General features: G+C 36.6%; 1 protein-coding gene across 1 annotated transcript; it reads right to left on the reverse strand.

Moving 5' to 3' along the window:
• Positions 1-8,936, reverse strand: nucb2a (nucleobindin 2a). The gene is made up of 13 exons (XM_084716451.1): positions 8,797-8,936; positions 8,256-8,396; positions 5,836-5,943; positions 5,387-5,519; positions 5,105-5,208; positions 4,080-4,265; positions 3,766-3,856; positions 3,596-3,654; positions 2,849-2,941; positions 2,647-2,736; positions 2,379-2,549; positions 1,578-1,638; positions 1-1,489 (listed from the first exon to the last, which is right to left on the reverse strand). The coding sequence occupies exons 1-13, from the start codon at positions 8,818-8,820 to the stop codon at positions 1,260-1,262; spliced, it is 1,491 nt and encodes a 496-aa protein (XP_084572577.1). The 5' UTR covers positions 8,821-8,936; the 3' UTR covers positions 1-1,259.
• Positions 8,937-13,926: the final 4,990 nt, after the last annotated feature.

Here is a 13,926-nt window from a genome sequence, read left to right on the forward strand (position 1 = left end):
AAAAAAAAAATCATGATCAATTATGATCAATTCATAAATAAATATACACATCTTGTGCATGAACAAAAGACCGAAATCAAAAATGCCCATCGTATTGTTAAGTGTATCAAAGTTAATTTATTATTTCAGAGGCCACACACTGTAATACGTCCATATTAATGAGCATCTGCAGGACCTTGGGCTGTGGTGAATAGGGGGAAATGTTTGTTGAAAGGGGAGATAACTCCACACCTAGTTTTGTTTAAGGAACCTAGCACCTTTGTTTATTTCAACAGCAAAGTTTGAGGAGAGCAGCCTGCAGTGTGGCCCCCAAAACCACCTGTTTCTGTTGACCTGTAGCCGATGTCTTTAAAGCAGAGCACACGTTTTATATATGCATGAAAAGATGATGTTTCAAGGTAGATCAACAGCTGACAGGTTATGACAGCAATCAGATTGAACATTAAGAAAGTAGCAAAAGTATTGGTAAATGATTTCAGCCTGGCTTCATGAGGAATATCTAGGTAAAATGTCATATTTGATGACAGTGGCAGCTGGAGATGATGGAATAAAATGTGTTTTCTACAAAGATCTGACCATGTAGATTATTATTAAATGATATTGCACCTGTCTGCACTGTCCTTACATTTTCATTTTAAAGTAAAACGGTATCCGTTAGGGCATCAAAATGCTGTATACTGGTTAAAATTGCTATAGTGCCTCTCTAGAAAATATTAAAAATGTCTCTTGCACACTGTTTCTAAAATGTTTGACAGTCCAGTGAAACACATTTCACCACACATGTAAACTAATCTCTTTAAAGAAAGTTTAGGAGTATTTTGAGTTGCACTTTACATATACAACAAGCTCAGGTTGTAGAGACATTTTTCGAGGTGTACTCTGAACAGCAAACAGGTTGTGACAGCTCACCAACATTATATTTTCATATAATCATATTACCAAACATTCTTGATAGTTTCTAATGTAATCAAACACAAGTCCTTGAAAATATAAGTTTGCACATTTTAAGATGCACGTCCTTGGTTGGTTTACTGTTGTAATTCTGTTATGTAATCAAAGGATTACAGTTATTATCAAACACTGGTGTCATTCAACAGGGATTCCTTTTGTGCTGCTCTCCTTCATTTCAACTGTCCTCCAAACTCCAAAGTCATGCTGGTTAAAAGAGGCCTAATACTCAGGAGGGACTTCTCCGCTGCACGTTAGAGTGGAGGTGTTGCAAAAGTCTGGTAGTGGAGGTTCAAGTTCTGACAGCATTGTTATGGCAGGTTATGTTGGCCTTGTGCAGCGTCTTGGTGGCCTGGTGGCAGATCCTGGTGTGTCTGAGGGAGACCTTGCTGGGCCAGGACTTCATGTTGTTGGTCATGGTGTTCCTGAGGTGAATCTTGAGCGACTTGGGATGCAGCTTGATGCCCCTGTTGTTGGGTATCTTCTTCATGATGCTGCTGGTTGTCAACTGGATGTATCTCTGGGATGGCATTTCCTTCAACTGTAACAAAGAAGCAGTTTTACATTCTTCAGCAAGTAAAATCAAACAACTTTCAAAAGATTAACAAAACGGTGCACTCGACACTCACCGTGAACCTCTGGAGGAGGTTCTACTTTCTGTGATTTCAGTCTTTCCATATGCTCAACTGCCTGTAACAATGAGGAGATCATATAAGCTTTTCTAATATTTGGATACACGCAGAGTAGACAATCACACTAATTTAATAGCTTAAATAATACATTTATATGAACACAGATTTAGAAATGGCAATACAAAACAACATAAATTCAAGATGATACTGGACATTTTTGTCACGATTTCACAGTTTTGTTTTTTTTTTTTAATGGGTAAGAGAATAGAATAGAAATCCCAATTTTCATATTCACTGAGAAAAACTATTAAAACCATGATGTGACATGTGTTGGGGTCTGTACGAAACAAACAAACAAAAATGTTTTCTTAGATCCTGAGAAGAAGATTTGTAAGCCAGGGCGTCACTGCAGCACTAAAGTGCTTCCTTATAATGCTGATTTATTACACATTTGCACAAAAAAAAATCAGCTTCTTTGATTCAGATGTTGCATTCAGTCATATTGTAATTTCAGTAATATTTCGATAAATTGTGCAGCCCTGTTTATTACTAAATATTACTTCTGATGGTTTTTAAAGGAATCAATTTCAAAGAGTCGTTTGTGAGAATCAATCTGCTTATCTCTACTGAGATTCCATCCTCATACTTGATGTATTCTTTAGCTGAAACCTCCACAGAACGTCTACAGTATCATGTTTGGAACCGAACACTTTTCCATATCTTATGTTATAGTAAACCTTCTGTATCAAACCTTGTCTGCAACTAAAATATTTCAAATAACAGAGCACCACTCTTTACTTGTTGCAGCTCGATCTTCTGTGCATTAAGCTGATCCTGTTGTCTCTCCAGCTCATCTCTCTGTTTCTGGAGGTCAACAGCCTTCAGGTGGAGGTCCTGTTCCTGCTGAGCAAGATGCTCCTCAAACTCTCTCATCTCCTCGTCTGTGTAAGCCTGGTTCTGCTCCAGGGTCTGAGGAACACACAAAGTAGATGTGACTCTATTTATTACAGTCGTACTTCTTTTAACAAAATGATTTTAGGATTAAATTACTCAGGTAAAACCTCACCTCCCAGCTATCTGGCTCCAAGAATTCTTTTTTCTTTGTAGCAACCAGGAACTCGTCTAAAGAGACCAGTCTGTCTTTGTTAGAATCCACCTGCAAGAAGACAGAAATTAGCTTTATGCAATTTAAAAAAAAAAAAAATCATATTTGCTATCATTTTTGTACAAAATTTATGGAATAGGTTCCTGAGTTTAACTTATTGTACCTCATTCATGACATGCTCCCTCATACGTAGCCTCTCTTCCTCCATCTCCACCATATCATCTTCTTCGTTGGTGGGGTCATAAATTTTTTCCAGCTAAAAATCACACAAACCAACAATCAGTGCAAAAACCATTCACTGAAACCAGGGTCCAAAGTTAACAATGACAAGTGCCAAATGCAGCTAAATTCATTTTTTAATTTTGGCAGAAAAATAAACTGGGGTCACCAGCCAGGTAAATAAATACTGAATATTTTATGTGTACCAGCTGAGACTACTGCGACCCTCACTGTCCACTACCACTTATTGTGACATCAGCAAATAAAATCAAAGTAGTTTACTACTATTTGATGCTTTCTACACAATGTCTGTTTTTGCTGTGAGAAACATCTGCATGAGATATTACTATAGTGGTGCAACAGTTCTGGTGGTAAGCCACCAAAAAGAAAACAAACAGGTGAAAAGAAAAAGTCACTTTTAAGGATTATTCAAACAACACTTTAAGTGCAACAGTGTAAATCATTTATTTTGTTTTTTATTGAAAAAATTCACAAGAAAAGTGAAAAATCTGATATTATGTGTTCATAACGGTCTCTTTAAAGTCAAAGTTTTTAGTTCAATAATACATGATGCAGTTTTATGGTCGGTAAAATTATTTTTAGCTGGTACATTTTCAGTTTACCTGCTGTTGGCAGCCAGAAAGTTAACTTTGCCCCCTAATTGAAACATTTTCAGATGCCATGGATTTACCTCTTTGGTGAACAACGCTTCCAGTTCCTGTTCATCAAAAAAGCCATCTCCATTGGTATCTGCATTATAAAAAGAGAAAAAAGGACTGTGTTGAAGAAATACACCATTACCTGTAATATAACATATTAGCACTGAATAAATGGACAGTTGGCGGTTGGTAAAGGTCATACCATGCAAGTTGAAAAAGGTCTTAGGGTCAAAATCTTCAGGGTCCAAACCATCAGCTTCTTCCCACACCTCCTTCAGTTGATTCTGGCTACCCTGCAACATATAAACAAAACCAAATTTAAATTCCAGCAGTGCATTTAAAATTTTTTGATGGATAGGTCACATGTCAGTGCTGGAAATACGGTCCATAGACATTCAAAACCCATCATGTACAGTAAGTACAGGACAGAAAGAGTTTCTCTTCACTGGCTGAAACAAAAACACATCATGTTCGTGAGTCCTGCTGTCACTTTGTGTGCACTTAAATAAGAATTACCGGATGGTTGACTTTAGGATGGTCAGCATGCTTCTTCCTCATCTCCTCATAGTGCTCCTCTTCTTTCTTTCTCTCGTCCTCGTCCAGTGTTTTCAGGTGTTCCCGTCTGTCGTGCTCTTTCATCATCTCATACCTCTTGAACTCATCGTGTCTCTCTTTGTCGTAGTTCTCCAGATCTTTGGTGGCCTTGGTGCAGAGAAAAACAATTTATAAGGGCAGGAAATTCACTTGATTCAAATTAATAGTTAATTTAGTGCACGGTCCTACGTAACAGTTATGATGCAATTCCATTTAATCATGTGTTAGCCCATCTGGAAACTAAAGTTAATTTATTAATTATATGGCATGGATTAAACATATTGTACTGTTTACTGAGATTTCCAAAATCTTTTACTCATCTCAATTCAATTGTATTACTGAGGTCATAGTTAAAAGGTGATGTTGTACTGTCCTACATTATACTGAGAGGTCTTTCTAATTTGTTGTCCTTCCTATTAACATACATGAGAGGGGAAGAATATTAGAAACACTTCTCAACATAATGCAGTCCAGTACAACACCATCCCTATCTATGACCTTAATGCTGCATATAATTTAATTAACATCTCTAAATCAGTGTCAGCAAAATCTCATCATTATATGCATCATAAAAGTAGACTTTGTGGTGGAACATTTATATTGGATTGCATTAGACTGTACCTTATGAAGAGACCACTGATTGTACATTAAAATCTAAACAAGTAGGGTATGCTTTGGAAAACATGCTATAGTAATTATAAGTATAGAGGAAATGTTGTGGATTTTGAAATCATTGTCTTTGTTGTGTGAGGTTCTGTTTTAACATCTATACTGCAGCACTCCACTGTGCCAAGACACAACAGCTCTGTAAACTGTGTACTGTCCACTTGACTTGTGTACGCTGCCAAATGATTTACTAAAAAAGGACAATGGCAGTTTAAATTAGTGGAATATTGTCAACATGTCCTTAATTTAAGATTTTTTTAATGAAATGCAATAAGATTTACCGATTTGATGAGCCGATCCAGGTCATCCACTTCAAATGTGTGTGGGTTCATGTGGTTCAAGTACTCAAACTGTTTCAGCAGAGCCTGGTGGTCCACTGCAATGTCTATTCAGGGAGTGAGTGATGGCATAAATAAAAATTTACATATATAAAATGTACATACATAGATACATAACATAGCATTTACCTTATTATTTATTTAACTCTAATGTACCATTCGAGTTGTAGCATCTGACTTTAAATATAAATCAAAATGAAATATAAATACTGTTGCAGAACATACCATTCCCTCCTTCAAGGTCTTGCTTGGCCTTAATCAGAGTCCGGAGTCGGCTCACCTCCTGCCTCTTCAACTCATCCAGTTTTGTTCTGACGTGATGGCTGACGAAGTCCAGCTCTTTGGCCAGCTTACCTTGCTGTATTATACATGAATGATGGAAAAAAGTTAGTGTTACTTAACACACGGGGTTGTAGCAGTACCTATACTAAATACATGAATAAATCAAACCTTTCACTAAAATCGTGTTAGTTTTCAGTAAACTTAAAATTAATGCTGCAGTGGACCAACACTCAAAAGAGGGAGAAGAAAATCTATTGATGGATTGGTAGTATTTCACAAAATATCGATGATTTCCCCAGAAATAATTCATGAGCAGAGTAATGATTTACTAACAACTCAGTAAGGCTGGTGAAAACTTGCTGATAAGTCAAAACAAAAGAAAAGGGGGATACCTTGATGTCTTCCATGTCTGTATTGTGGAGCTTTTCTCTGAAATGCTGATCTTTCTCTAGAAAATCGATGACTTCCCTGAGGTAGCGGTCATAGTGGAGTCCAGTGTCCTATAAAATGTAACGAATCAAATATCATGTAAAAACTAGGTAATATATTGCAGATAACAGACTAAGCAATCATACAATGATCATCACTTTTTATTGCTTCAAGATAAAACATTGCAGCTCTGTTTGTTTTTTTTATTATGCTACTTTATGTAACACATCATTATCAGCACTTCTTTGAGAGGTATGATGCACTGAAGACTAATTAAGTGAGTAACAGAATATTTTGCTTTCATGAGTCTGCTGACCAACATAACAGATCCTCTATCCAGATGTTTTATGTAGAAATGACAGGTTTTTGCCATGGATGTCTATAAACTATATTACAGCCTTCTGCAAGCTGCCATATGCTGCAGCTGTTCTGTTTAAAACGCCTTATTTATTCTCCAATAAAAATGTTGCATTCATATGCATTCTCACCCCACAACAGAATCTACACGGTGTTTGTTTAAGCTCTGTTAAGCAAATAAGTCAATATTTAACATGGTCCAGCCCTTCCCCTGAAGCACTCCAATATGTGCACTCACAAAGCTACAACATCTGGAGCTGCTGTACTGATGATGAAATGGATTTGTGGGATCATAACTTTTGAGTGGAGTCTCTGATTGGGGTAATTGAATTGTAGTGCAATGAGTCATCAGGCCATCTCTCATGTAAATTAGTCCGGGTGCTGCTACCAAACTCTCTTGTTTACTGCAGATGAAGCAGCTGATAACGGCGACATAACTGCATAGCATAACACATCATTTAAGATGATTAATTTCTAAGAATTGCTTAATCATTTACTCTACAAAATGAAAAAAGGAAATGCCCATCGCAAGTTAATACACAAATTCTCAAATCCGTTTACTCTGACCTCAAGCCCCCCAAAATTAAATACAGTGGAAACGGCCTTCACTGACCATGTCATGCTGTACGAACAAAATTCTTTCCCTTTCTCTTTATTTCTCATGCAGATTACCATCTAATTGACATTTGTACATCTATAACATGACTATAAAGTAATGAAACAGACAGCTTCACTATTTACTGAATTTTATTGACCATTTCAAAATATTATAATTTACAGTATAACTGTTTCAAACACTTTTCAAATGACTATAGCCTATTGTACTGTGCATAATTCAAATACACTAAAATACCATAATGTATATAAAATATAGATTACTGCAGTTTTGCTGTTGCATTTCCTTGGATCATTTTTGGCAGTTTGCCATAAGTTACAAGGAGACTATGTTTTTCATAGAGAGAAAATGCATTTTTTTTCCAATCATGATTGAAATGTAGGTGCAGCACCAGCAAGCTATAAGCAGATGGGTTACCACGAGGCATGGGAGTTAAAAATGAAATGTGCTTAATTAAAAAAAAGTGGCTCAATTAATCTATTGTCAAAGCAAGATCAAAATTTAGGTGTGTACACATAGACAGAATTACTTCCTCTCTAATCTATTTCTAAATCAGCACAATTGCATTTTTTTTTTATCTAATTTTAAGAAAACTGCAGAAATTTTGGTAGAATATTACTATACTGATATAAAAGTGAGTTTACAGTCATTTTAGATGCTGTTTTTTCTTTGAATCCACAGTATTATATGTTGAGATTTATACTAGCAGGTATACTCTGTAGGGATATGATAACTATTTCTTGGTGACAAAATCAACCCACTACAATGGAACAATGGACTAAGAGACTGAGACAGGTGTACATAATTAAAGAACTTACTGCATAAGTGCAAATGAAAAGAGACATTTTTGTGCAGAGATGGACACTTGTAACTCATTATCTGGCTGAATAGAACACCATAAAGATGATATTCACCCCCTTATTATCATTATTATTTTTATTTATCTATTTATTATTTTTTTAATTTAACTTTTATATTTTTGCTTGTGTTGTCTTCTTAAATTTCTGCTTTGTTGTCAAGGAAAATTCAAGATTGTATGTGATCAATGTATTACCTTAATACTAAATAAAACTAGTGTAAAAAGAAAACTATCATAGTATAAAAACACATATGCAGTGTCTGGAACATCCATCATCATAGCACTATTTTTAATCTGAGCAAAGGAAAGATAAATGCTCACACTTCTACCTGTCTCAGTTTATATTTTTACGTTTAAGTGCCACAAATCTTTGCATTTAAACTATTAAATAAATATCTATACAGTGATTTGAGAATCGATACAGTATCACTAAACATAATATTGTGACAGTCAAGTGTATCAGTATTTTACATCACTAGAATTATGCTTTATCATGAATTTTCAATTAATTTACACAAACAGAGATGTGTATCCATCTTGTGTCTTCTTACCACACTAGCTGGAATCTCTTCAGGTGTTTTCTCTGGCTCTTTCACTTTTGTCTTATCTATACTGATGGGAACTGCCTCTAAACACAGCAGCTGGACCAGCACCAGTATCCAGCCGGCGAGAAGGGCCCTGCTCCAACACATCTGGAAATGAGGACAATTAACGTTACAACAATTTTATATTGGCTACAGTATTAATTAGTGTATTATACAGCATGTTAAAATAAACAGTCAACGTGTCTCTGGATACACGAGGGCCGCTGAGTGGCCAGCTTCCTCTTTTGCTCTTAAACAGCTTTTCTAGGCTGTGTTGGGTTGTACATTATTGGCTAGCTAATCATCTCCAGTGGAAGCTGTTGGTGTTAGCATTAGCACTGCCACTGACAGTTCTGCTAATGGGAATCAAGCACCTAAGCTACTCATGTCTGATGTCAGTCTGAGCAGCGCGGCTAACGTTAGCTCCATGTTAATGACACTGAATATAATATTAAAAGTGTCCCAATAGAGCGGCAGCAGATACTTGTATATTCACTTGTATACTCACTTTATTATGAATCCTGGACCTCATTTGCTCTGCTCTCCTCCCGTCGCTTCCTCTCAGCTGGACTTGTGTCTGCAGCTACCTCGCTAGTAAGCAATCTAGACTGTGAGCGCTGTAGCGTTAACCGCAGTGGTCCGTTCAGCTGTCTGTCAAACGGACTAGCAAGTTGCGTTGCACTGAATCGTACGTGGCGAGATGACGACGGTGCAGGTGGGCGGTTACTTTTTTATCTCTGATCGAATCAATTATCAGCTTCAAAGGTCAGGAAAGGAAGCACACAAGATGAAGGGAGGATAAAGCCAGGGGGTGCTGAATGATAAATTATCGCTCTTGAACATATTTTTTCTGGCGTTTCTAATCAGCGTCTCACTGTTTTTTTTAACTAGTAAAATTTTATTAACAAACAGCAACATAAACGTACAAAAGATACATAAAATAATACAGTGGATCAGAACACTGACAGAAATCATTAATTGGCTCAGACTGTACAGATTTTATATAGGATACATACATTCAATGTTTTGATGGCATATCTGTTTTTAGAATATATAATTGAACCAACTATTGTTTTACATAATATTGTATCTATAATATTGGTTTACTTTGCATTTTCATAGGAGAGAAAAAAACTTCGGAAATAAATGTACAAACAGCTTGCTAAAAAAAAAAAAAAATAGTGGGGCAACTCAGCTCTCAACTCAACTCAACTTTATTTTTATAGCACTTCACACACAATGCAGTTGATCCAAAGTGCCTTACAGCATAAGCCCAAAATAAATGATCTACATCTTCAGGAACCAAGGGACAGGTTGCACAGCTGGGATTTTGACTTGTCAGAGCAGGAAACACAGGTGGACTTAACAACAGTAATTAAGGAATTAACGTTCATTTCTATTAAGTGTCCCAGTAACAGTGACAGTGAACCAGCAAGCACAACAGAAGAACCTCCCCTAAGTGGAATGCAGCAGTCATTAATACGCCTGTGAGTTTTCTGGTGTGACATGTCAAAACGTCTGCTGTGCAACTAGTCCATTGACAAAAAGAGTAGTGAACATCAATGCCCTTTTATATATATCTTTTTTTTTTTTTTAAGAAAACCTTGGAGGGATAAAAGTGATGAATTATTATAAAACTGTAGGTCCTTAACCTTATTTATAATCAGATATTTCAAAGGTTGGTAGTGTGTGCATTTTTATCTTTTGTTCCAAATAATTTTCCTCTCAGTTATTTCAAATTGATTCCTTGTCAATATCTAATGAGTAATACTATGCACATCTGTCATGTTTATTATATAATTTGTGAAAAAAGAGAATGCTATTGAACTGATCCACATTAAAATTTGTTCACCACAGTGAACATTTTCAAATAATGTACTAAAGCAATAAATACTACAGTGCAAAAAAAACCCAAATAAACTAAATTATGTAGAAATACATATCAGGAAAAATCTATTAAAAGTATAAGTACCCATTATTCAGGCATCATTTGCCCCTGTTAGTATTATTACAGTTATAATATTTAGTTGTTGCAGCCGGTAACAGTCTAGCTAAATTAATTTAAATAATGTTTCGTTAATAACAATGCATTATATTTCATAAAATTATCATATGATTTGTATGCAAAATATAATATAATATGTGAGCAGAAAATAACTTAACATGAAAAAGGATGAAAAAGTATAAAATTAAGTGCAGTAGTTGAGTAAAGTTGAGTAAAGTTACGTATAAACAAAGTTTCTATTCAACTCATGAAGCAGCAGTGTATGATTAATGGGTTCAAGTTCACCTCTTACCCCAGCCCGGCTCACTGGGTTTCTGGGGAGATCTTACATGGGACCTTGTGGCTGTACTTACAGATGGTTATACTTTTTCTCATGCACTCTGCAACCTGCAAAGGCTGATGAGACCAGCACTTCTGACAGCTGTCTGAAGACACTCAAAGAAACTGTAATGGAAGTAATTTGAAAGAAGTCAACATTTTTCCATGTTTTTCTTATATGCAAACACCCACTCATATGTGTTGTAATCCTGTATGCACATTATCTGGGCGTTTGCATCCTTGAATTTTCGATGTAGCTTGTGTGTGTTAGAAGTCATTAATCAAATAACTAAATCCAATTGCTTTCACTGCAATCAAATGGAACTAAATCAAATATGCTGCTCCCCAGTTAGTCATTAGGGGGCACAAGCGTTTTAACACAAGAGAGAATGAAAGCTGGTTATCTGATTGTAAAAGTAAGTCACAGGAGCTGTGGGCACCCTGCATTGTCATTGATTAATGATCAGGTGGCTGTGGCTCAGGAGGTATAACGGGTCATACAGTGATCAGAGTAGACAGTTTAGTCCCATGTGTTCACTGAACCCTGGATTTCTGCTATTGGTGTATGATTGTGTGAGAATGGGGGAATGAGAGGCACATCATAAAGCACTTTGGATAAAATATCCAATTTATACAGTATATGACATATAGAACTGCAATTCAATATTAGCTTAACTGGTCAAATACAATGTGGAAGACAGATGATAATGAGTGACTGAAGCCAGCTAGGGCTTATTAACCTAGCTGCTCTGTTCATTGAGTTTTATTATAAACAGTAAAAATTACTGATTTAAGAAAGATTTAAACTGTGTTCAAATCAGATTCTCTTTTATTTCAACAGTTACTTGGACCAGCTTGGATAAAGAGCATAAATTTGTCGCCCAGGAGTTGTAAAAACATTGGCTTTCTGTTGGAACTATGGGTTCTATATAAAAATCCAAAAAGACTATTTATAAGCCTTGGCGGGTATAGCAAGACAATGAATCTAATTTTTATATGGATCAGTTGGCTTATGACTAAATATAACATCCCTGCCCTGTAGGTGTCAGTGTAATAGTTCAATGAACTGGAAGGCAATTAATCACTGTCTTAGATCATAACTAACTGAGAAAGTGAAAGTAAGCCGGAGCAGAAGGGTAAGATCAGCACTTCTTTTTAATCAACAACCGTACAATGATTAAATGCACCGCATAATGAACAGGAGATTTCTGTCTAAATGTTACCCTGCAGTGTGTACAGTTAATAATTCAGGCACATTGAGACACCTGTGCACATGCATTTAGACATCTTACCTTGCTCAGATTAAGGGATAATGCAGGGGGAAAAAAAGCCTTTCAGAAAAGATGCTATTGATTTCCTATGTGGGCATCTGCCAGATAGATTAGTACCCAAACTATTCCAAACTGAAGAGCTCAAAGTCAGAAGAGAACAAGAGAATCTTTATTACTTTTTCTGCTCAGCACCTTTGGTAAGCTGTGATTCAGCAGGAGGAGTCTCTCTGAGGAGAAGACAATAACATTGAGTCACCTTGCTGCATTGTGAGCCTCTGGCAGCCTCTGGCAGGAATCAGCAGCAGCACAGACCATACTGCAGAGCTGCACTGGACTGCGCATCAACTATACATGTGCATTTGTGTGTAAATTACTATGTATAAGTCTGTGTGTGTGTGTGTGTAGTGGGGATGATGATAAATCACAGCAAGGTCAAATAACAGCATTTGAGTGGGGATACCAGATGATTACACTGCAGGATGCATGATGCTGCAGCTACCCTGTGTTTCATTTTGCAGACTGGTTGCAAAATACACAGGTCAGTGTACACCAAATTAATGCAAATTTAAGTACAGCATTGTCAATAATACAGCAGTATTATTGATGAATCCAGATATTTTTTATGTGTGTTGCATATTTCTGCCAGTGTCTGCTTGGCCTCACAGTGCAGAGCACTGATTCCCCAAAATGTGGCATGGTTTCATCTTCAAATGCCTTGCAACTGGGTGGTGCTGTTCTTATATTGTGACAGATAATGCATGTTATGATTCATATATTTGGTTTGTTCTCTAGTGGGGTGTGACCAGGGCAGAAATGTAGTAAAATTAAGCTGAATGAATGTGATTCATGCAGGAAAAAAAAACAAAAAACAAAAAAACAATTAGGGGTTTCTGATGTTATTGTGCTGACCTTTATTTCACTTAAATTCAACTTGGCACCTTATTTATTAGTTGCATCTGCTATCATTGTTAATGATTGATTCTAAAAATGAGGAAAGTGAACTTTTTTCAGTTTCTGAAGAGGGGCATGCCGGGAAAAGTTTGAGGGCCACTGCTTTATGGTAAAATACAGATGAGTGTGAAATCAAAGGAATAACCAACATACATAACAAGTGTCTTGAGGTGGTTTCAGGCCACTATGAGCTGCTGAAACTGATTTAATGATCCTTGGCATAGATTGATGACGGTGGAGAGCACTGTTCTAAGACATCTCCCTAAGGTTGTCAATGGAGATTCAATTTGGTGATTGTGAAAGCCAAAGCATATGACTTGCATCATTAGAAAAACTGCTCAGTGCCCCCTTGTGCCCTGTGTAGGAGCATGTGTATTTTATTGTCACTGATTATCTCCACCGGATCATGCAATCGCTTGCATCGTGTGTGTGTGTGTGTGTGTGTGTGTGTGTGTGTGTGTGTGTGTGTGTGTGTGTGTGTGTGTGTGTGTGTGACCAATGGACATCTGGTGCTAATCTTGCAATAGTACTGGACCAATCCACCTATTTTTTTGTGTACATTTATGACTGTATGCTGAAAACAGTTTTTGAAAAACACTGAAAAACTTTTTTATGCCTCCCTGCCTGTGACAGCCATGACCAGAGGCTTTATGTTTTCAGGTCATCTGTTTCTTGTGAATGCAACATCTCAAGAACAACATGAGGGAAACATTTTCAAACTCGACACAAAGGACCAGTTGCACTCAAAGTTGAAAAGATCAGATTCTGGTGATCAAAGGTCACTGTCACCTCAGGTCCATCCCACTGTCCTGAAAACGATAACTCAGAAACACTTGGCAGGACTTTCTTTATATTTGTTGCATATATCCAAATTCATTCAAGGATGAACTGATTAGATTTTGATGGTCAAAGGTCAAAGGTCACTGTGACCTCACAAAACATTTTTGCCCATAACTCAAGAATTCGTATGCTAATCATGACAGAATTTCACAGAAATGTCTGATAGGATAGTAGCAGTGATGTAGAGCAACTAGGTACATGTAATTAAACTACAAAATAAATTTAATTGTAATCCATTACAGTTACTTTTAAG

The sequence above is a fragment of the Lutjanus erythropterus genome, chromosome 1, assembly GCF_056507025.1.
Source record: "Lutjanus erythropterus isolate fLutEry1 chromosome 1, fLutEry1.hap2, whole genome shotgun sequence".
In the NCBI taxonomy this organism is placed as follows: domain Eukaryota; kingdom Metazoa; phylum Chordata; class Actinopteri; order Lutjaniformes; family Lutjanidae; genus Lutjanus; species Lutjanus erythropterus.